The 25255-nt window shown below is 41.9% G+C and overlaps 1 protein-coding gene across 11 annotated transcripts in view; it reads right to left on the reverse strand.

Moving 5' to 3' along the window:
* ATP11B (ATPase phospholipid transporting 11B (putative)) overlaps positions 1 to 25255 on the reverse strand; it is an 86625-nt gene that overhangs the window by 43566 nt on the left and 17804 nt on the right. For all 11 annotated transcript variants that reach the window (XR_014220093.1, XR_014220094.1, XM_082223945.1 and 8 more), the window contains exons 2-14: positions 21431 to 21547; positions 19448 to 19537; positions 14889 to 14969; positions 12447 to 12554; positions 12109 to 12237; positions 10699 to 10802; positions 9795 to 9842; positions 7272 to 7336; positions 5503 to 5584; positions 4494 to 4644; positions 3214 to 3411; positions 2115 to 2273; positions 750 to 925 (exon numbers count right to left, since the gene is read on the reverse strand). Coding sequence is in view for 9 of the 11 variants with exons in the window: in XM_082223945.1 (XP_082080071.1) it covers positions 750 to 925; positions 2115 to 2273; positions 3214 to 3411; positions 4494 to 4644; positions 5503 to 5584; positions 7272 to 7336; positions 9795 to 9842; positions 10699 to 10802; positions 12109 to 12237; positions 12447 to 12554; positions 14889 to 14969; positions 19448 to 19537; positions 21431 to 21547 (1508 nt within the window). In the remaining 2 variants the exon portion in view is untranslated. The remainder of the gene's footprint in view (positions 1 to 749; positions 926 to 2114; positions 2274 to 3213; positions 3412 to 4493; positions 4645 to 5502; positions 5585 to 7271; positions 7337 to 9794; positions 9843 to 10698; positions 10803 to 12108; positions 12238 to 12446; positions 12555 to 14888; positions 14970 to 19447; positions 19538 to 21430; positions 21548 to 25255) is intronic.

Raw genomic sequence — 25255 nt, forward strand, 5'->3', positions numbered from 1 at the left:
TCTTAATTTCCCCTTCTGTGTCACTGGCCACTAATCAAGCTCAGAGATCAGTGAGCTGTTTGGGGTTGGTATTCTTTTTCTAACATTTTCCCTGCAAATCTTTTGGTTCCTCTAAATATCATGGTACGTCTATTTCATTACCCAGGAGCTGCATTTTTACTAAAAGCTGCAAATTTTTTGTATTGGAAAATTATTGTTTGATTAAGTTTTATATTATTTCAATACAGTCCTTTGTCCTATCAATGAAATAGTCCGTGTAATAATTTAAAACCTCTAACAATAACCCACTCTGTATATATTTGTATATACATCATACAAAAACAGTACTGGCGGCTGACGTTCCAGCTGACCTTGTCTCAAAAGCACCCTTTCATTAAAGGAAAGTTACCAGTGAGGAAGGGATATAGCTTGAAGAGGAAAGGAAGGGGCTAAAAGTCACTGCTACCCTCCTGCCAGAGATCTGGCCTTGTGCAAAGTTCCTCTGGATGATGACCTTGAGTCACTACTTCATTATGCATAGCTGCTCCAGGGGCCCCATGAGATGTTAAAGAAAGTTATACTCTGACTGACTGGCACTCCAATAGCTACGCTTGCTTTATGAGCTAAATCAAGGAAAGGCAAAAAGCTTGTTTCATCACTCTCCATGCTCTTCTGGGCTCAACGGGACAAACGATGCAAGTTTCAACTTCTCCAGCGTTGCCATTTTTGCCTGCTAAATAATGCACAGAACCTTGGCTTCTAATCCTCACCTGCGGGCAGCTTCGACTAAAGCCTTTTCATCTGGGGAGGAGGCATAGTATTCCAGCTGAGAGGATATGCCATTTCTACGCCAAGGACTGTCACAAATGCCGTCAGTTTGGTCATTATTAATTTGTACCGTGTGACAGAGGCAAACAGCTTTCAGGAAGATTTCTTCCTCTTCCGTCTGTTTTTAAAACATGAAGGCAAAACATGGTATTAATACAAGTTAACACAAAATTGACAAGCAATTCTTTTTATTCTTCTCTAAAGAAAGGAGTTACTAAAACCTGCAGAACTTTCAGACCAAAAGGGAAGAGAAGCAACTTCTCAGCAAACAGCATAATCACTTTCTTCTCCTGAACCCTAAGACTGTGACACTTGTCTACTGCCAAACCTTGGAAATATCCAACCTGGCATCATAAAATATCCTAAGTGCTGCAGGGTTATAGTGGATCCGCATCTTACAGCAAACATGGTGCTACCAATCCTTTGCAGCAGTGGTATTGTGAGCTTGGGCAATACACAAGGCAACATTTCACAAAATCTAGAAGTCTCTCTCACACAAAAATGAGCCAAGAGGATGCACAACATATATAGTCGCTCTTGCTAAAGTTGCACTCCTATGCAGCACTCACTTGGGGTAAAGCCCCACTGCAAGAAATCAGATTTGCTTCCAAGCAAGAACATGGATAGGCTCAAGATGCATGACTTGATGCCTTATGAGGAACGGCTAAGGGAGCTGGGCATGTTTAGCCTGGAGAAGAGGAGGTTAAGGGGTGATATGATAGCCATGTTCAAATATATAAAAGGATGTCACATAGAGGAGGGAGAAAGGTTGTTTTCTGCTGCTCCAGAGAAGCGGACACGGAGCAATGGATTCAAACTACAAGAAAGAAGATTCCACCTAAACATTAGGAAGAACTTCCTGACAGTAAGAGCTGTTCGACAGTGGAATTTGCTGCCAAGGAGTGTGGTGGAGTCTCCTTCTTTGGAGGTCTTTAAGCAGAGGCTTGACAACCATATGTCAGGAGTGCTCTGATGGTGTTTCCTTCTTGGCAGGGGGTTGGACTCGATGGCCCTTGTGGTCTCTTCCAACTCTATGATTCTATGATTCTATGACTCCAATCCAATGAACGTTAACTTGGAAAATGTCCCATGGAACACTGTTCAAAGTAAGTGTGCACATCATCTGGCTGTTCTCTCCATATAAACAATTCACTGTCCCTCAAAAAAAAAAGCACCTAAACCTCTGCTCAATGATCATTCAGTTCTCCTACTGAACACTTTTGCAACACAATCTTGAGGAGTGTTAAGCTACTTAACCGGAATATTACATGAGACATTAATCAATTGAAACTGGGAGAAAATCTTACCAGTCTAGGCTGTATTCCATCTGGAACATCCTCAATCAGCCCTTCTGGAACCAGTTTGCCATTGATCTCTTGGTATTTTATACCATTAATGGAACATTCCCGAAACTGCATCACATTTTCAGTTAATGTACCAGTTTTATCTGTAAACACATACTCCACCTATGGTAAGTTGAGAAGAGAGATAAGAAAAATAAGTTTAGAAGCAGTGAAACCAACTTTGCCTGTTCCCCCACCTGTACACAAAATGTTGATGTGATCTGTAGGACACAAGGCTGAACCGAGAGCGGTACTCAAATCCCATTACATAGCAAAACACTGGGGGAAAGCCACTCTCTCACCTTCAGTGCATAAAAGTACTTTCTTTTGTCTATCATGAATCGCTCAACACTGTTGACCTTACAGACAAACACGCATCAAGATAACACAGTTCTCTGGTTTCTGCAACCTGCATTATGGAAAAATAAAAAAATTCCTTCCAGTAGCACCTTAAAGACCAACTAAGTTAGTTCTTGGTATGAGCTTTCGTGTGCATGCACACTTCTTCAGATACCAAGTGTGCATGCACACGAAAGCTCATACCAAGAACTAACTTAGTTGGTCTTTAAGGTGCTACTGGAAGGAATTTTTTTTATTTTGATTATGGCAGACCAACACGGCTACCTATCTGTAACTGCATTATGGAAAGTTAGCATAAGTTTTGAATGTACAAAACTGTTTTACTCTGTGCTATACAATTTGTTCTACCGTCAGTGAGTAATAAAAAGGATCAAGGCACTATTGCATCGCATTGAAGCCCCAACCCACAGCAACTAAAAATCCCATTCAATTCTCTCTGGTCTCAGAGATTTCTACACATTTTCTAAGGGGTAGTAAACGGCTTTTTAAAACTAAAGTTCTCAAGATAATGAATGTCAGTTCAAAATTCTGCAACTTTCCCATGCTTGTGTGAATTGTGCATCACTCTGCTTATAGGTAATGCAAAGTAAGTACACAAAATCACTGATCAATAACAACTTTAGAATAAATTCAGCAGATACTGGAATTATAGACTGTTCTGAACCTGGGTGGGGGAAATCATATTGAAACATCCATTCTATACCTGTCCCAGCTCTTCATTGAGGTCTGAAGTATTCACTTGGGCCTTCTCATTTGTTTCTTCATGATAGAGGTCAAGATCCCAACCAATAAAAAAAGATCCTAGAAATTTCTGCATCTCAACAGTCACGTACAGTGAAATGGGAATAATGAAGTTGTAAAGGACCAGGAAAGCAAGGAAATCTGAAATAAATCTCAGAATCTGAATGAGAAAGAAAGAGAAATATTATTCACCAGACTGAAAGTGAAACATATTTATTTAAGAAGAAATAATAATCATTGCAAAATGCCCCACTGTCCTTTAGTCACTTGTTATCAAATGGACACTGCAACACCTCCTTCGAAAAGCTAACCTTTCTGTTTGGGTTTATATAAAAGCTTTGAACTGGGATGATTATTTTGTTTTTATTTTATTTAGGTTATAGTTGCATCCCACCTTCAGATAGCTTTGAGCGGCATCCATGGTTGCTCCCCCCCCCACTGCCATATTTTATCCACAAAGCAATCCTGTGAGGTCAGTTAATCTGAGAGACAGCGACAGAACCAAGATGACCCAGTATGCTTTGTTGTGGTTCAGTCAGGAACAGAACTCAACTCTCTGCAATGTAAGCCTAACCACCGTGCCACATCTTAAAATACACCTTTGCTAGGAAATACTGGACCCTTTGCAAAGTGCCACCTAGGATGCAGTGCACCATTTTCCTAGGAAATCCTTTTGCAGTACTAACTTCATAGGCTAATATGCCTCTGTAGACTTGGCTAGTGCACGCACAAACCAATGCCAGTATCAGTTACTCAATGTGCAAATAAAAAAATTCCTTCCAGTAGCACCTTAAAGACCAACTAAGTTAGTTCTTGGTATGAGCTTTCGTGTGCATGCACACTTCTTCAGATACACTGAAACAGAAGTTGCCAGACCCTTCTATATAGTGAGAAGGTGGGGAGGGGTATTACTCAGAAGGGTGGTGGGAATGGGAGATTGGCAGGTAGCTGAGATGAGCCTGTTGACGACTCTTAACGACTGCAATAGGTCTTACAGGAAAAGGCAAGGGGTGAGAAGGTGAGAAATGGCTTAGTCATGTATATGTGCAAAATGGCTTGTAACAATGGGATGTCTCTCAAACTTGGGAAATTTACTTTCTTGCACTGCTCCCTAGAAGTGAAGAGAAGGAATCTCTGAGCAAGTAACTGTCTAACCAGTGTGACTACATCCCTCTAGTACTAGGCAAGGCAGCATGGGGGGGCGGAAATCACCTAGAATGTGCACATAATTTTAAACTGTACCTTGCTGCTGTTTCTTTCATGATCAGTTTGCTGGTTATACCAAGGCTCATGCCACTTTTCTTCAGACTGCCAGGCATATTTCAATATTGTACTCAAGATTGCTTCAAAGAGGAGGATTATTAGATAGATAATCAAAAAGGAATTCATAGACCTAAGGAAACAAAATTGGCGGGTGCCCATTTAATGCACAAATATCCACAGGATGGCAATAACCCTGTGGAAAAAGCTTCATTAGCAAGCATGGAAGACTGGGCACAATTCAAACACAACCACACATTGCTGCAAAAACACATCCTCATGCATGTTTGTGGATGGAGATAAAAGCAACTCCAGTTAAAAAATAAGAGGGTGATTCGGTCTTTGCGTGAATATGACCTTCTAGTTTGTAGCCAGAGGTCAAAATTGCCCACAGTAGAGGAAGATTATCTTGCTCAGGACAGAAGAAAGGAAGAACTGTTCAGTCTTATGTTCCCTTCCTGTTTCTAACCATCTCTGGTTGCGCAAGAAGAACGCTGCTCTTCCCTATGAGGAACAGGGGATGCAAAGTCAGGAGGAGAAATCCTCTGTTCCCAACCTAGGGAGAAAAGGGACTGGAAAGACAATATGGCTATGGGGGAGTTTGGAAGGACAGGCTCATTAAGCAGAAAGTGCAGCAAAGCAAATCCTTGGAGAGTGAAGGGCAAGTAGACACGGCTGATCAGTCCTAAAATACTCTGGACTACGTCAAACATTGTTGTTGTTTTTGTTGTTGTTTAGTCGTGTCCGACTCTTCGTGACCCCATGGACCAGAGCAGGCCAGGCACTCCTGTCTTCACATCAAATATAGAAGGCCCAATTCTCATGTCATTTTCCAGCACAACACCTCAGTTCTCTTCAAAAACATAGGAATCTTTTTCCATTCCCCCGAAAATTAGCACTTAAAACTGCCAGTTTTGCAGCTTACAATACCCTATGAGAACTTCTAAAGCATTACAATTTTCCAGTCAGTGAAAATCTGCAGGACACATACTTTTCTACTGCTGATCGCTTCTGTGATTTACTCTTGTAATTTAATGCCATCTTCGTCTCCATTCCTGTATACACTGCAACACCTACAACAAACAAAATCGATGTTTAGACTTGGTATCTGCAGCATGAGCTGATTAAAAAAGAAAAAAAGCAGAGTGCTATTTTTATCGTTGTGACTGCAAAGCCATACAAGAAACATTAGATTTGTAGCAATACTCTGTTATGAGAAACTGTGGGCTTGTTCAGATACAAAGCTAAATCCCAGCTTAGCGTCATGAGAACTATCTGCAGTGCACACTCCCTGCCACCACCGCTGCCTCCGGCAACAGCTGTAAGGAGGCATCTGAGAGTTGTTCCTTCTGTTTTAATTTAACTGCAGCTTGTTTTGCCCTCCCAAACTATGGACTGTCGCTCACTATGGTTAGGGGGAAACCAACTGCTAACCATTGTTTATGAAGCTGTTTTATTTCAACTAATTGTTGCTAATCTTAACTATAATCTGGATTAACCATTGCTTATGCTGAACTGTGATGCATCTAAATGGAGGAAGCAGCCTTTTCTCTTCTCATGGTCATGCCAGAAGGGGGAAACAGGCCTGCCTTGTACAAAGTTATGTCCAAACACAGCCAATTTAAGTCCTATTGTGAGCTTGTTCTGAAGTCTGTGCTAATAGCCATTATACAAGGGGTATGTGAAACCCGTCAGCCATAAAGTTTTCATTTGTGGAATTTCCTCCCCGAAGAGTTGTGTCTAGCATTTTCATAAAGCAGTTTGCGTTGCACACTGAAGATAGACTTCTTTACTCAGGCTTTTGACCCCAGAGAGAGAGAGATTTTTAGGACCCAGACTACTCTTGTGACTGCCATTTGTTTTCAACTGTTTTTAATATTGTATTTTAAATTGCTGCAACCCACCCCAAGACCTTACGGTGAAGGGCAGGCAATACATCAAAGTATTAATTATCATTATTATTACATTTCATCTAATATACTGCAGTTGCACATGAAATTTGCTTTGAAAGTAACAGCCACCCAAGTCAAATGCTCTACAAAACTGCATCAGCTTTTTCACTCTTTGAAACATGCTTGGGAAACAGCTGGTCAAGCATATAACCACCAGGGTATTAATTAAGGCATTCCAAATGTAGATATGCTGGTTTTGCAACATCTTCATTGACTTTCAGTTGGTTTCAGAGTCCAATTCAAAGTGCTGCTTTTGCCCTTTAAAAGCCCTGTATTGTTTGTGTCCAGAATATGGCAAACTCTTATCTTTTCCTAAGGGGCTCTGCTCTGTGTTCACCCAGAGTCAAAGTATGGTTGGCAGAACGGTGGTACCTGGGACAAGGCCATCTTTGGAATGGCAGGAAGTCGGTGGAACTCCTTTCCCAAGGGACCAACTCCAACCTTTCTGTTAGTTTTTAGAAGCCAGACAGACATTTTACTCTAAAAGGAGGCTTTGCGGGGCTGGTAACTGCATTTCTGGTTGATGGGTCTGTTGGGTTTCTGCAGCACATTTAGTCTGTGACTATTTTAGCAGTCTGCAGAAACTGTACATTACTAATTATGGGTGTGGGCCCTTAAGCCACCCTGATTACTCAGGCTATGCTGGCGAATGGCAATGCCAGTGGCCTAGTCAAAGGGAGAGTGGGAAGATGATTCAAGGTACACCAAAGTGTTCCCCTCTGACTGACGCTCAAGAGATAACTACATTCTGGGGAACCTGCCTCAAGAATCTTTGAATAATTTGTGAAATACTTATGTGGTTACAAACCAAAAATTTCTTTGGTGTTTTTCAATCTTGCTCCACGAAGTAAGAGACTTTCAGGTCCAAGAGGTCTGAAAAAGAAAGAGCTCAATTTTTATGTTGACAGAACACAGTATATCAACAGCCATTTGCTTAGATGTCCACTCCATCAATTCCAAAATGCAACTTGCACGAAATGAGAATAAACAACAGGGATAAAACTAAGGTTCATTCAAGGTGAAGAAAGCTATGCGTAACATTTCATCCTTGGTAACAGTCAAGAGCCAAACAGAACAGGTAACATTCCTATTTTGCCTAAAGTAACTCAAAACAGAAGATGAAATGGGGAGGGAGGGGAAGGAGGTATAAACTGCAGTTAAGATAGCTTGTTCATAAAAGGGGCTACGACAAGTTAATGGAAGACTGCCCTTGACAGACGTCTTAACACTATATGGACTCTCTCTGGTGTGGAGGCTACTAAATACCAGCTGATGGGGGTGGCAGTCTCCTACTGCTGTTGATCCTCAAATCTAGTTTCTGAGTATCCTGCAGGCATCTGACTGGCCACTGGAGGAAAAAAGTGCTAAACTAAAATGGACTTATGGCATGATCCCGAAGGACTTTTAATTCTCCTGTGCACGTCTAAGAACTAAAGAACATTTGGTTTCAATAAAGTCATCCAACATTAATTAGCTGCACATTTCAAAAATGCCTGCAGTAACTCCAGGATTATTTGTACCTGTAGCAAGTGTAGCATCTGCATGTAATGCTCACAGCACTGAACAGTGGCTGTATTAGCTTGTGTTTCTTTTAGAACGTCATTATTATCCTGCCATTTAACAAGACGCAAACCTTGGGCTACTCACAATTTCATTTCCCTTTGCAAACAGGAGGTTGAACTTGTAAAATTACAGTTCTGTGTTATTTTTTACTGCAAGGACAAGAGTAACAACTCCAACTCCTGCAGTTACTCTTAACAGATACCCCTGGGGTGCTTGAAACCCCTGCTGTTCCAGTAACTACTGTACCAGTATTTAAGGACGTGTTTATGACTCCAGGAGAGTTAAGTCAGTAAATGGAGGCCCTCGGTCAAATAAGGCCGCTACCCAGATGAGTGTTGTCAGTCTCTTTCCCACAGCTATCACGCCAGAGAGGAAAGATATGGGGAATGTTGGTGCAATGACTTGTTTGTAAGCTGCTTTAGGAGAGAAGCCTGGTGCACATCAGAAACTTCTCTGATTGACTGTCCACAGAAACCAAGTTGTTTAGGCATAAATGGGGGAACAATCATCAATTGCATTAGGTCACATTTCATCTAGTGGTGGGGCAGTCCACTTAGGGAAAAACAGTTTCTATAAGACATCTGTAAATTCAGGATTAGTATATATGTGAGAGATACATCTTCTTAAAGGATTGACATGATTAATGGATCTTATCAGCAAGAAATAAAAACTGGCTTTGCAAGTTAGTTCACTCCAAACTGGTCAAGCTGGGATACAGCAGTTCATGGCATTGCTAACTGCAGAAAGAAGCCACAACCTGTAGCCACCTCTTCACAGTTTCTGCTACAAAGAAAGCCTAATTAGCTGTCCAAGATTATGTAAGAAGCACTGGAACTGAAGTTGGCACACTCCCTGAAAGTATTTATGTGCTAGCAAAACAAGCTCTGGAATAAGGAAGCAAATTCTTTACTAACTACCTGAACGTTCTCTGCTACACAATTAAGATGGTCATTTTCTCATAAAAATGCTATCAAAATATTGAGGAAGTAGGATGCTAGACTAAAATAGACCTACGGCCTAATCCAGCAGAGTTTTTGTGGGTTTTAATTCTGTTATGAATACCTGTCAAAGAAGACTGGTGGTTTCAATAAATACACCAAATTTTTCAAGTAGCACAAAAGAAGGAAATTAGGGGGCAATCCTAAATGTGGGAAGACAGCATAAGTTACAATGGGTTAAATAATGCTAGCGTAAAGTATGCCAGAGCCAATCTCCATTCAGGAGTTTGGCCTAAGTCCGGAAGAGGAAAAACAAGTCTTTAAAACAGAGTTGCAACACACTTTTTGCAAGCTTAACTTACACGAGATTGGCAGGTCATGTAATCAAACTGAATGGGCTTAGCATAAATTAGAGAGTGGTTGTTTTTTTTTAAATTTAACTCAACTCAGTTAAGGAACTGCAGCTCATGCCTCCATGATCCAGCAGCCACACCTATGTCTGATCTGGGCAGTCCCAGGCAGGCAGCAAAAACACAAAATTGTCCCATACAGAGCCAGGTCCTTGGCTCATTTTGCACAGTATTTTGTACTGGCAGCATTTCACCAAGGTGAAAGCATTTCTATGAACTGGAGATGCGAGGCACTGAATCTGGAAAAGTCTTATGTGCAAATTATGTGCTCTATCACTGAGCTTCAAGCCATTTACTGAGTCCCTGGGGGCTGATGGATTGCCCCCAGCTTGGTGGTTCACAAGCTGTGGAGCCCTGCTGTAAACACATGCTGTTTAAATTCAAGGCAAATCACATGACCTTTACCAACGCTTGGCTTACCGTACTATTTCCTCAATTTGTTGACTTATTGTTATTCGTCCAACAAATCTGCAAAAGAGATTAATGTGTCAGAAAGACATATTTCTTCTATTCCAGCTCTGCGAGTTAGCAAAAACTATGCAATAGAAGGAAGAGAATGTTTATTTATTTATAAAATTTGTCTACCACCCTTCATCCGAAGATCATAGGGCAGCTGACCAAAAAAGAAAATAAATACGAAACGAAAACACAAAATACATAATAAAACAAAAGCAAAACAAACCAATAAACCCCCTCCTGTGATCTGACAAAGAAATCCTCTTGGTTTGTGAAGGATTCTAGAATGTTGCAGAGATCTATTCCAAATGCTGAAGAAACTACACAGATCTCCAGAGTTTTTGAAAATTATGGACAGTTGTTCTCATTCTGCAGCTGCTCAGAGTGATGCAGATGAATGTTCAAATCAATTGACCCATTAAGTCAGGCATTGTCAACCTGGTCCCTACAGTCCACTAGTGGGCGTTTCAGGATTCTAGGTGGGTGGTAGGGGGTTCTGCAGGGGAGCTGAATCCTCCTTCCATTGAGCACTGATGGGCGGTAAGAAAATTTTACCATCTAGAAAGATGCATTAGTGGGCAGTAGGTATAAAAATGTTGACTACCCCACATTAAGTAATCTGGTCCTTGCCAGGCCTTGCAACCAGGTTTATCATTTAAAAAGTGGATGTTTAAGTCAGGAGTGTTATGTATGCACTGTCACTGCAAGATTCTCTGCTAGTACTTACAGATTTAAGTAGCTCATGCATTCACATAAAGATGAGAATTTCTAGAAGAGTTTCCTGCAAAATCATCTAATCCTTAGAACACTATAAACATTGCTTTCCAAATCTTCTATGGGGGAAAAAATATATTTTTAAAAATGACACCTGTATAGATCTGCTTCTGGTTGCTGACATTCTATAACAGCTACAAGTTTGTCCAGATTGGCAACTGACTGCAATACTGCTGTTTCGGGGACTGCGACATGCGTCTGAAATAAAAAGAAATAACCACTCAGGTTCCATTAGGCAACAATGAGCAGCACATTCTGTAAATGCTATAAAGACATAGGCTTGCAACTTACACACACATATATACACATATTAAACAGAGCTGTCTGGTTAAGATACCAACTGAGCCTCCAAACCGCATCTTAAATTTTCCAGTACATCATCAGCTCCCAAAGCAACACTGAGTGAACATAAACACCGATTTGTCAAGTGCTAACTTGCCAAAATGTGCATATTACCTTTTGAAAAATCAGTCAGCTGTACTGTGCTGCATCTGTTCAGAAATCCAAAGTGTTTAGATTTCTCATCATTTAGCAGAGCAATGCAGATGACAGGCTTATCAGGTGATTTACATGCACACCACTTGATAAAACTGTTGCAGGCTTTTGACTGATGAGCAAACGCGGAATATCAATCTTGGGTGGGGCAGCCATCCCCTCAAGTTACTGACCCCTATGCGTACAGAATGCACACATCATCACATGCACATAAGCCTTGCATCTCTGGTACGCCAGTAGTACGCAAACAGTTTTGTTCATAGCACAGCACATGCTTTTCTTACAGATTCTTCTATCTATAAAGGTAAAGGTAAAGGTACCCCTGCCCGTACGGGCCAGTCTTGACAGACTCTGGGGTTGTGCACCCATCTCACTCAAGAGGCCGGGGGCCAGCGCTGTCCGGAGACACTTCCGGGTCACGTGGCCAGCGTGACATCGCTGCTCTGGCGAGCCAGAGCCGCACACGGAAACGCCGTTTACCTTCCCGCTAGTAAGCGGTCCCTATTTATCTACTTGCACCCGAGGGTGCTTTCGAACTGCTAGGTTGGCAGGCGCTGGGACCGAACAACGGGAGCGCACCCCGCCGCGGGGATTCGAACCGCTGACCTTTCGATCGGCAAGCCCTAGGCGCTGAGGCTTTTACCCACAGCGCCACCCGCGTCCCTTCTATCTATAGAGAGTTATAAAATTATTTTCAAGGGCAGACGGTAGTAACTATTTCAGAATCAGAATACCGTAAACACATACATCAATTGCAGTTCTGTCACTTGCTATTTTAACTGTGTACAGGTATAACTGAAATTAGGTTCATTTTTCTCCAGGTCATGTCACTACTGATGCAGACCTTGGTTTGAACAACATGCTTTGAGATTCTGATATTCTGAGATGCACCCAGGGGAATTCAACATTCTCCTTTTCTGTAAGAGGGATTTGGAATATATCAATCTTGGTTATCAGGAAACAAAACCTAAATCTAACTTAAGGTATACAAAAGGTGATGAAAACATACCTTAAGATTGGTTTCTCCGTCCAAGCTTGCAGTAGTAACATAGCAAGAGCCATCTGCTCTGTCAGATGACAGAAGTACGAGATCAACAGGGAAAGTTTCATCTTTGGCTACTCTGACAATATCTCCCACCTGAGAAGACAGGCAAAAAAATCTGTTCAAATACACCTTCACAAAAATATTTTTGTAACTTTCATTAACATACGCTATGTAAAGCAACGGCCCTTTAAATTGCCTTTTTAATTTGCATGTATATACACACAAAAAAACACACACATTTATAAACATACATGCACACTTTTGAAATGTTCAAAATCATTTTGCACCACTCACACACATACCCGAATGTTCTTTGATCTTGTTTTTACAAGGCCACCACTGCGAACAACATACACTGGAGCTCCATTCACTTCATTGTCTGCTTTATGGCGTAACCAATCTTCATAGCCCTGGAAAAGATGCAAAGAAGCATTGGGGGGGGGAGGGGAAAGCCAACAATACACATAACTGCCTAAGAAAAAGCACCTATGCAACCAATTTGCTGATAACTACAGGCAACTCCCAATTTATGCACATTCTATTTGCTCGCAACCGTGCACACGAGCAGTGCTGGGGAACTGGAAATGGGGAGCATCCTAGAGAGTCTGCCTGGCTGGCTCACAAACAGACCCTCCCCGAAGAGGATGTCCTCTCTGGGCTCCAGGCAGGTTGTTCTCACAAGCTGGAGAGGCAGCAGGGTTTTATTGAGCAGCTCAGCCTAAGAGCTGACATTTGGGGTAGCGCAGCAACAGCTGTGGCTTCCCTGTGTGTCAGCTGAGAAGTCCCGCTGCCCATCCAAGCTCACGTGGAGGCTGTCACCAGAGCCCGAAGAGGAGCTCCTCTTCAGACTCTGGGGAGTGAGCCTGAGGCTTGTTGAGGTTGCTCAGCCGATGTGCGCAGGAAAGTTTCTTTCCTGCACGTCAGCTAGGCTGGTTGACAAAGCTCTGCTGTCCCTCTGGCTCACGTGAGATGAACTGTGGCACTTTTTTGTGCAATATGGAGGGGCAGCGGGGCTTGGTTGACCAGTCCAGCTAACGCACAGCGAAGGTTCCTGCACATCAGCTGAGCGAGCCAGGATGGGGAAGCAGGGTTTCCTCAGCTGACACGCAGGAAAGCTGCTGCTGCTGCTATTGCACTACCCTGCACATCAGCTGTAAGGCAGGGAGGCCGAGCAGTTCAACAAAGCCCCACTGTCCCTCCTTGAAGACTCTTCCAGGGGTGCTCCCCATTTTACGCAATTTTATGCACACAGGAGTCCAGACTGTAACCCCCACGTAAATGGGGAGTCACCTGTATAACATTATCAAGTCAAGAACAAGGATCAGCAACTGGCAGCCCAGTTGGCTCTAGGGAGGGTGTTGCTTCCACTTTAAATTGTGTTCCATGACCAGAAACGTAACTTTTTAGACGGCTTTGTGATAGTTGGGCTGAGAAAAAAATGACTTAGGATAGAAAAAGAAGGGGAAAATAAGCAGTATTTTGTATTGTTGATATGCAACTCAAATTCACTAGGCAAGAGGTGACACAGATAGCCTCAGAAACTTATTAGAATTTCCATCACAGCACCTGCCTGCAGACATGCTATGACACATGTCCTCTACAAATGGTCACGTCCACTAATGGGATAATCTGCTAGGTGTTGCAGTTCAGCTCATGTGGAATCTCCCACTACATTGTCAAATACAGTTAATGCCGCCTTCAAGACACACTCAAGTGATTTTGCCTTATTTATGGCCAGCATGTGTATTACAGAAATGTTCCCAAAGAAGACAGAGCTGGTGTGAGAAATTCTGTAGGCATGCCTGGAGAAGGGTCATGAGAGTCTAGAGGAAGCCACAGATGTCTGGTCTTCCCTTAGTTACCACTAACTTGACTGACTGCAAGGCAGTGACAGGCTGTGACAAGGCAATTACAATAGGCCTGGAGACTGGGAAGAACAAAAACAAAAACAAAATGTGTACAGCTTTCAAATACAGCATAGCCTCTCTCAGTACATAAGCTATTGTTATGCAAGAACTTACTCCTCTGGGTAAGTGTGAGGATGCTGGAAATAAGAATTTATGATGCATACTGACATACAAAGTCCTCGCACAAAAACTGGGGGTGAGTCTGTCACTGCCCACTTAGGGGTGTTGCTATGAGTCACTGACTGCATGGCAGCGAGACAAAAATAACCCTAGGCTGACCTGCTTGATTGGCAACATAAAACATATTTACTTGTTTTCAGCTAGAAGCTAGAGTCTAGTAGAATGCTACTCAAATTTCATGAAGGTCCAAACAGATTCAACAGCAGCAGACATGCCCAGACCTTGGCTGGCTGAGCTCCATTACATACAAAGCTTCTCTCATTCTATCTCAGATGAACTGACAAATCCATAGAACATGTATGACAAACTCATATCTGAACTCTGCTCCACAACTGTCCATTTCTGCCCAAGATTCTCCACTCACTGGTGTATAGAAATGATGAATTTGACATGTTTCAGGTCAGAATTGTAGGTCACATAAGCCATTCTTGTAGCAAGTTTATCCTCTGCAACATACAGGATTGCATAGAGTGGCATCATGACATCATGTTAAGCACTGCTTTGCAGTGTGATGATGCCACAACACAAGGTAAGCAGCCCTACACATGCTGGAAGACAGGGAAGTAAGCTGAACACAGGGATGTTCTGTTCTGTATTACACAAAGCATGTCCATCTGCCCTAAGCGAGTACCTTCTAAAACACCTGTGTTTCCTTACCTGCTTTATGGCAGTCACAGTTATTACAAAAAACAATGGCAATCCACTGGTTATTGGACTTGTAGGTGTATCTATCATAAGCTGGAGAGGAAAACAAAGATGAAGACAGCGTCAGCACATGCCACAATAGTACACTGAACGCAGGGCTCTACAAGTCTTAGCTGGGCTTGGTAGCTAGCCAATGTTTGTGGCTAGCACTGACTCTGCCCCATATCCAACTCTTCTCCTCTACCACATGAATGGTATGCTGGTTCCAAGTGGCTGCAAAGCCTGGTTGAACGTTAGGCATGTACCAATCAAAATGCAGGGCTCATCCCCAATGTCATGTTGGGCTTTAGAAGCATTTAGGACAACAGCAAGTGAGAATGAAGAAAACGTGGTGTCCATCAGTCTAGGCTGAGCACAAGGAGTGGACACAGGTCTGAAAAGTGGCTCCCTAGATTTCCACTCTCAGCACAGAGAGGACTGCTCACAGAGCTGCTGGGAGAAGGGCACGTGTGAAACAAGATTTCAGCATGACAGAGAGACTGAAGTTGCACAATGCCTAGCAATGTACCTTAATCCTAACTAACAGGTTCCCTTTGCTCTTATTGCAAAATAGGCAATCACAACCTGCCCTATTAACACTGTTGTGCTAACTGCAGCAGAAAATATCAACAAGCTCTGCTTTTATTGTTTTCATGTTGCTGGAAAGAAAACGCCATCTTGCAGGATATGATGCATGTCTTCAAGAAAATAAATGAATGGAACAGCAATTATTCAGAAACTAACATTAATCCAAGAGACTTCCTACCTCTAAGGAGGATTTAACACATCTCTAGGAAGCTAGAATAAGAGATTTTATGCAAACAATCACGAAGGAATTTCAAGGATTAGCATCCTATATAGCCAATCTTTATTGAAAAACAGTTAGGGCAACGTAGTGACAATCTGTCATCCACTTTGAACACTGAAGTTTCACTTAAAGGAGCCAATATGTGGGGGGTTTTTTAGTAGTCCAAATTGCTTTGTTTGTAGAGAACTAGTTTTAAGGCTTGCCTACTTATTAGGTATCAGTTTGCAGCTAAGTACCACTTGGTATTTGTTTTGACAACAAGCTTAGTCACACTTTCATGCAGCGGCATGGGAGGTGCTGCCTTGTGGTCAATCTAAACCATCTGGAAGACTGTGTGGTGCATGCAGCAGATAATGTTAGCAAGTGAGTGAAGTAACCACACAGTGGCACCAATTAAGTTCTTTCCCACCCACTCACTGAGGCAAATGGCACCGACCAATTCAAGCATACACAGTGGCGTAGCGTGGGTTGTCAGCACCCGGGGCAAGGCAAGTAATTTGCGCCCCCTAACCCATGGATTTTAGCAGGGGGCAGAGAGCTGCAGGTACGAGCGCCCCCCCATGTTGCGCCCAGTGCGGCCGGACCCCCCCTGCACCCCCCACGCTACGCCACTGAGCATACACCTAAGTAGTATGGCACTGAACAAGAGGCGAGCATAACCCTGTGTAGGAGAGAATACAGTGAACACAGAAACAGGGCTCACACAGCACAGATTTGACTAATGGCTTGTAGCTTTTTACAATCCCAGGTGCTAACGCTAACCACCATAAGCACAGCACCACAAACATGCGGGAAAGGATATCTTCGAAACTGTTGGCTAGCAATGCATTTATCAGGACATGTTTGCAACTCTACACCAAGAGTCCTAGATTCTGCACTCCTGAGTTACAAATTCATTTACATCCATTTTGCATGCTCCAAAGGCACCTTTTCCAGCATCCTTTATGTTCCGTAAGGACTTGTATTTTTTAAATTTGTAAGTAGCATTTGACATCAAAAGGCATCGAAGGCATCTCTAATGAAAACAAAGGCTATACCAACAGCCAGGTTGAAAGAGCCTGGGCTGCAGATTCCACTGTGCATGATAAGCCATGAAACCTGTATGCTATCTACAAAGCTCTAAAGCTCTACAAAGAGTGAAATGTTTCCAGTTCTCATAAACTGCAGCCGGTATGTCCAGTAATCAGGGGTGGGAGCTGTAGTCCTGCAACATCTGGAAAGCCACACAGTCTGCCTTTTCCAAGTTTAGCATCATGCATGAATGTGGCCTATGGGACTTCCCTTTTGCAACCATGAAGGCAGTCAGTAGTCTACTGGAATGAGGTACAATCATTTGAAGAGCATTTAAGTCGGTCTTTTGTCCTGGGTTTTGTTTGTTAACTGTATGCTAGATGGCTCCTTGCTTTGTTTTGTGTTTTCATTTTAAATCCAGTCTGAACTCCTTTATGGAATAGGCATAAAAAATGAAATACGCAAGTTCAAGCCAATTTCATTGGGGGGTGTGTGTGTGTGTGTGTGTGTGTGGAGTGTGTATATGTGTGTATACATATGTGTGTATACATATGTGTGTGTGTGTGTGCGCGCACGCTGAAATCCATTAATATTATCCCAGTATTGATTCTAACCTTATTTGCAAACAGAACAAGTGTTGCAAATTAAATTGCGTTTTTCAATTTGTTTCCCTGACAGAAATTGAAAGCATTCAAGTACCAACTAGGAAATAAACCGGTACGGAAAAGTGAGACAAATGAGCCAAAGTAGTTCATATTGACAATACAGTTCAATAGAACTCGCTGCTCAAATATTAACATTTGTGTGTTTTCTTATGAACCAGCTTTTCCTGGATGTCAGGATTCCTTTCTTTCTCAGATCTATTTTTAGAGGGGCAGAGGCTTCAACAGAACTTGTGAAATAAGCTGTAAAAAGTGTAAAGGAAAGCCTGTTCCCGATGACTCACAACTAGATGACATCACTATATGCCAACCTGCACAGACAGGAGGAAAAGAACCTTTAAACACATTTATTGAGAACCTGATTTTCCAGGTTTCATGGTTTCCCGCCCTCTTTGCCCTCACTTTTTAAAAAATTATTAAATGGCTACAAATGGATTTTTAATGTACTATTTTTATGCAGAAATCCCAGCGAGTATTCTGTGATCACCCAGTATAGAACTGACCTATGAGTCAAAATGAAACAAACAAATGAAACCAAACCAAGCCCAGGGGTGTGCATGTGCACAAGATGGAACCAAAGGTTGTGTCAACACTTGTGTCCTGTTGTTAGGGGCCAGTTACTGCTACCACACAGCTCATGCTGCACTGAATCCAACAGGCTGGTCCTAGTTGTTCCTGGTTGTGACACATCAAGGGGACATGTTTAGTGCCAGGCTGAAGCTGAAGAGCCCATGCCATGAGGAAGTACTTTTGTTAAGACCCTCCTAACACAGCTGGGGCAAGGAAGCATGTCTAATACCTTTAGAAAAGGTTGCCTTGTCATGGACTGCAATGACAATATCATGACCCAATATTACAACTGGAGGAAAGGTGCGTTAGACCAAAAGTAGAAGGGGTGGGTTGAGGTTTACACTGCACATTTATTATCTATCACTGAGAGACATCAAGGTTGTGAAGGAACACTTCAGTAATGCTCTCTTAGGAAATTATGCTCTCTCATATACATTTCTAGAAGGGTGCTTTATGACTTTGCAGTCTAAAGTGCGCTTTGAAATTACTTAGCAGTTTTGGACAATATTCAAACTTTAGGTTGCCTGATAGGTGTTGCACCTGTTATTACAAAGCAATTTAGAGGCATTTTAATACTCTGCTACAGCACTGCAGCAAAACAGCCAATATAACTCCAAGCACAGCCAGCCCAAAGGCCAACTCAACCGAGTAAGAGGGCTGATCAGGTCGCCAGGGAGAAATCTACCCTGCCATCTGACTGGTTATTAAATAAATAGCAGAGGAGAAAGAGATGATTTAACTCTCAAGCTCTCCTTCATATGTTATAGAGGATGCTCCTTATTGACAGGGGTTTGAGAAACTCCTTATCAGATTACCAAAACAAGGAAAAAGGATGTCCTTTCTTATTTTGACAGTGATGGAATACATGTCACCATGCATTTATGCTCCAAAGCTAATGCCTGAGTATTCTAGCTTTCCTGAATTCTTTTCTATTCGTGGTAGGTGGGTAGTGAGAATATGCAAAGTGTATCACATCAAGCAAGATACCTGGTCATTTTCTGGCTTAGCGAGAAATGAATAGAGATTACCTCTCCCACTCCACCTCAGAGCAAATCCATTATTACTGGCTATCTCACACTTACCAGCAACATTTGACTATAAATTTCTTTCAAGGTTTTAACTCTTCCTTCTAAATTATTCAGGTAGGTAGCCATGTTGGTCCTACGAAGTTGGTCTCTAAGGTGCTACTGGACAAATTTTTTATTCTAAATTATTGTATTAAAAATCAAATTCACTGGAAACCAACCCCTCATATTTGCAAAATGTCAAGGCTTAATTCTATGCATTAAGAGTTACTAAACCAAATCCTCATACACTAGCATCCTTATATTCAACAATCAACAACCATAACAATCAATTCCCGTATGTGAGAGTCCACATCTGTTATATATCCTAAAGCAATGCTAGATTATCCAATCACTTAGAAGCCTATAAATTACTTAAAGCTTATTTTGGTATTAAGCGGAATATAAATTACTTACCTGAACCAAAAATATAATAAGAAAATAAAAGTTGGCTACCCTTCTGAACTGCTCAAATAAATTTTTGGGAACAAAATTCCATACAGTATACTGTAAGAGAAAGAAATATCAACAGTTACAAGCAGAGTCACAAGCCACACTGCAGAAGATAAAACAATTTTCAGCTTTAAATATGAGGGAGTTTCCCAAAGAAATTTATTAAGTGGATCTAAAATAAGATAACCCTCTTTCCAAAATCTCATGTCAAAATTTTTTTTACCATTAGTTTAACCCAAGGAAAAGACTTGAGAGATAGCAATTAGTGACTGAAAAACTTATTTTCCAAGTTCAGCTTTTGACCACCTAAAATCTGGCAGAGGAATGACAACCTCCAGTCCAGAGACCTAATTTGGCCTGGTTTGGATTCTACTTTGGACCATAAAATCATTTCCCCCAAATCACAGTCACCTTCCCCACACTTGACATCACATGTGGTGCGTCTTATACATGGAAAAATACGGTAGATTATATTATACCTAATAAAGGATTTACATGTTTATGAACTTACACCAATGCATTATAAATGTACTTTCCCCCCACAAAATGGCCATAAAATTGTTTGACCTCTCTGACTTTGAATACATTAGTCACTTTGATTGTTTATACGTTTTACGAAGTCAAACTGGACTGGATAAAATGTCTTTCTTTTTTTACAATCCTCTATAGAATTGAACTTTTGGGGTTAGCAACCACACTTTATCATACCAAGTTTACATCGTGGCTTTTCCCTATTATTTCCAAATGCATGTGATGGGCAGTCTTGCTGTAACCTGTAAATAACCAGTTAATCCCCCCCCCCCCCTTACAAAACACATATACACAATATAATACACAGAGTGGGAACTGGAGATACTACATCTCCAGTACCTCTGAGAAAATGATGGTGAGGTGGAAGACAATTTAATAGGCATGAAGTGCCAACAGAAAATGTTTTTATGCATTGCTTGCTTTCCTTACATTGACACAGAATGCACTGACTTCTTACTCCATAATTTTGTCCATGCAGCGTTGCCTATTGCAACTATTGCCTATTTTCGTATTGCAAAGCATAAGGTCCCATTCCCAACATTCTTTTAGCCTTTGCAGCGTTCTCATTTCTAAAAAGTTATCTAAAAGAATAAACTGACAGCGGGTTTTAGAAACCTGCCCTGTAGAATCTACGGTTGCCGCCAGCACCATTCATTTAAATTCCACTCAGATTTCTCACCAGCCAAGTTTCACCAAAATATTGTGCTAATAGCCATTCACACTCTGCTATTCTTTTTCAGCATCCACTGTCATGACATCTGGCCAGCACTTGGGGGAGTTTAACTTCTTATTCTTTTATGGACACAGACACGGTCCCTAACAAATTCTCTTTTAAGCAGTGAGCAGAAAATCAGTGTACTGACCAAGAATAGGTAGCTTGGGGAATATACTGTACTTTGGTTTAATGGATTAATTGGAAAGGTCAATCATACATTAAGTATTAATTTTAAAGAAGCCCCGATCTCTATGCGGGATTGCTTTGTAAACATTTCCTACTTAATCATCCTCACACCCTAGATGTGCTGGTGTATGTCAAACCATGCCCCAAAACTCAGAATTAGGACCAACCCAATGATTTTCTTGTACATGATACAAATGGAGACGTCAGCGCATATTCAGCAGGTGGATGAACGGTTTTGCATTGTTTGATAATGCTGTAACAGCAGTTTTAGACTTTATAGGAAAACAAGGCATTCAGAAGTTAAGTGTGCTACAATCAATGTGAAAATACACTAATATGTAGGTACATATTATTGCTGGTATGAAATCTGAGCTTTTGGACATATGTTTTTGAGTTGGGCTGCTGGTTGGTTATTTTTTGTATTCTGACATGACCTGAATAGACAAAGTCAAAACCTACCTTTATCCAGCATGCGGGACAAAGCAAAAATTCAGGTAGGTAAAGGTTTCCCTTACCTTAGAGGAGATTATTCTGTTTTCTGCAAACTTCTGAGGAACATAATGACCATGCTGAGGAAAACGATTGGCTATATAAATAGTTCGGTTATCACTCTGATGTGGTGGGTCAAAACCCTGAAAGAAGAAAAGTGATTCCACTTATATCCACAAATAATTTCTACAGCATTTACAATAATTGATATCAAGTAAGCCTGGATTTTATCCTCAGACGATAGTGGGTGGTACTCAGCTAAGTTTTACTCAGAGTAGATCCATTGAAATTAATGATCCTAACTATGTTATGGCACTGTCTTCAATAGAACTACTCCAATACCACCAAATGACTCCTTGCCCAAGGACAACCAGTTGACCTCAGTGATAAGCATGCACTGGAACTAGCATTCAACATCTAACCCAAAGATTATGTTTACTGCTATAGAAATCCCCAACAGTTTAAACAATTAATTTCCACAATTAAAAAACCTCTGCTGAATTCAACATATGGTAGAAAGAAGGAACATCTGCTATTCATTCCTGAAATGCTCTTTATTATAATTTAAATACATTGATTAATGGTATTATTTTAACCTTTGTAGTGTTTCCCAAGAGTTTTGGACAAGAGCCATGAAAACAAGTATGAATTTAGGCAAGTGTCAAAAAGTATACAAGTGTCAGAAGAAATTAGCACCTGCAGGTAGTGCAAGTTAAGGGGAAATTACTGGTTTTCTGCCAGAGCACATAAAAAGAAGGAACTGGGGTGATGGTGCAGAATGAATACATCAAAGCGAAGTGGAAACAGATACCAAAAGGCAGAAGACATTTGTACAGAAAGTAGCAAGTGAGGTGGCAAAGGTTTGATACAGAGCAAAACCCACAAGAGTTAGTCACCGAATAGGAGACCCACACATCCATTGCCCGGATTTCACACTCTGAGAAGTGGGGGAGGGAAGGAGGGAGGGAGGGAGGGAGGGAGAAGAGCACCCACCCCACCCTTTGCCTCTCCCAGCCATTGTTCATGAACACAAAACTAAGTACATATCTCCTCACCCTACAGAGAGGAAGGAAATACAGGCACTTGGCCATGCAGCAGAACTAGCTACTGACCAGGGATGTGAAGACTACCTCCTCCTCTTCCCCAAGTCCTCTGACTTGTACAGAGAAACCTGTGGGACTGGCATCTCACTTTGCTGGAACACACTCTCAAGTGGCAAGAGTCAGAGAATTTAGGGCAGGCACAGGCAAACTCGGCCCTCTAGATCAGTGTTCCCCAACCTTGGGCCTCCAGCTGTTTTTGGACTACAACTCCCATCATCCCTCGCTAGCAAGACCAGTGGTCAAGGATGATGGGAACTGTAGTCCAAAAACAGTTGGAGGCCCAAGGTTGGGGAACACTGCTCTAGATGTTTTGGGACTACAACTCCCATCATCCCCGACCACTGGTCCTGTTAGCTAAGGATGATGGGAGTTGTAGTCCCAAAACATCTGGAGGGCCGAGTTTGCATATGACTGATTTAGAGGAATGTGAGGACATTCTCTCACTATTTCTGACTTTCCCTGAAGCATGGAGCCAGGACGACTCCTCCCACTGGACCTGCAAGTGAAGACCAGCCTACCTTTTAGAGCTGCACAGTCACAATCCGACAGTGGACCAAAGACTTCCCTTATCCTGCCCAGCCTTTCCCACTGAGAGCTGGTGATGGTGCAGGGAGAGAGAAGACTGCATTTCACAACCTGTTTCACATCCTGTCTCACTCAATTTCCCTTCCTGAACCTCAGCTGCTAAGACCAGACTACTGCCAAGTGAGCAAGAAGAAGCTATACTTCTCCAGCCCTGTTCCAGAGTTCAGGATTCCACCTCAGGCCCCATTGCTACCATGCAATTTCCTTCCCAATTTCAGCCTTGGCTGCTTTGAAAAGGCACAAACTGACAAAGGCGCTTTCTAAATTGAGGATCAAGCTGGACTACAACTCCCATTATCCTTGGCCATTGGCCATACTGGGTTGAGCTGATGGGAGCTGGAATCCAACTACATCTGGAAACACGACTTCTCTTTCAAGGATGGAAACTGGGTCTGGAGCCCCAGCGGGTAGAAGAGTGGCAGGTGGGGCTGCAAAGTGGGGTTCAAAGCCTACAGCCCCTCTCCTGCAGTTTTCCCCTGCAGATGCCACCACACATGACTTTCTCTGGCTGGGATGTGTCCTTGAACAGTGATAATGTCTCATGTTTGGGTGGATGAAGTGTGTATGGGGAAAGCGCTGGCTTTTGTGTAGCCTACTGGACGAAGGTGAAGGTCACTCCTATTATCTTGCTCACTTTAGCCTGTAGCCCCCCACACCACCACCAATCTTCCCATCAGGGAAAGTGCCCCTTATGACTGGAAAAAGGTTCCCCACCCCCAGCCTTTATTAAGACCGAGAGGCTGCAAAAGTGATTATGCACTGGCATCAACCTGCATGAATTACTATATAGAACTTCTGCACAAATTTGGGTTCAGTACTTCCAGGCTAGGGGATTCTCCTCAAATTAGCTTAAAGGGGTAGGACTTCCTTTCACTGATGGGCATTTCAGACTGGAAAGCAAACACACCAGCTATCCAACATTTCAAGAGGTATTATACCAAAGGCTATACCCCTTTCTAAAAAGTCTACAGAACTCACTTGTAAATACAGGTTTAACTGTGGGCCAACATCACTAAGTCTGAAGCATCTGGCCATTAAACAAAATTTCCTCTAATGGTTCATCCCATTCCCTAGTAAACATTATAAAGCCAAAATAGAGCAAGAAAACTCATCAATACAGAGAACAGAAAAAAACACTACTTGCAATCAAAATGACGTATAAAGGACAAGAAGTAGAGTAACATGTGCAACTGAAGGTCAATAGAGAATTAAAACCATCTGACCTGAAAGATAAATGTGTCTGGTGCCAAACTATGGTCTGGGTCCAAAAAGTGATTTTGTGCCATGACCAAGGAATTGACTGTGACCAGTGGCTTTCTTTTTAACAAAATTCTGAGATTTTTATATATTAAAAGCAGTTTAAAGCCTTTATAAACAATAAACTCTCTTTTAAAACTCCCCTGGGCTTCAAAGATGTTTGTTATAGGGCAAAATGAACTGAAGATCCCTTGGGCCTATGGTTTTATGAGCCAGATTTGGGAATTAGAAGATTTTATACCTTTTCTGAGTATCCTATACAACTCAGCAGTTATTAAACAAATTGTAGTTGCAACACTGGCAAGTTATTAGGCAAGACGGACCTGAAAAAGGTTGGAAACTATCTTTTCATCAAAATTACTTAAGATGCAAAATTCTTTGCCAATGTTCCACACAGCACTGGCAAAATACCATGTTATTATCTTAACTGGAAGGGGTAAGTCCATTACTAGTTGTTTTATTATTTAAGAATGAGTCAGTGGCAATGAGTTTGAGATTTTTTAAAAAATTGCTGGTGCACAATAATTTTGCAAAGTTATTTTCCTGCTATATTTTCCTCTCCAAATGCACTAATTCAACGGCTGGTATTTGGTCCTGTGTAGATAAAATGTTTGTTGTCAAATTTTTCAACTGAACGCCATGGCCAACTGCTCCTAGTTAGAAAGACTTGGAACTGGACTTTCCTGATGTGGGAAATTGCTATGAAGAGCCTTCAGCTGTTCAGTTTCGATCAGCCTTCTCCAGAGCATTTGGAAAGCACGATTTCCATCTTTCCTACCTACACATTGGCCATGTGACTGAGGCTGATGGTTGCTGCAGACCGAAATAGTAGAGAACACCAAGTACATGAAGGCCAGTTTAGACAGGTTCTTACACTCAGAAGCAATTATTGTCCCCTGAACTGTT

This window comes from Podarcis vaucheri (genome assembly GCF_965113315.1).
Source record: "Podarcis vaucheri genome assembly, chromosome: 5".
Classification (NCBI taxonomy): Eukaryota; Metazoa; Chordata; class Lepidosauria; order Squamata; family Lacertidae; genus Podarcis; species Podarcis vaucheri.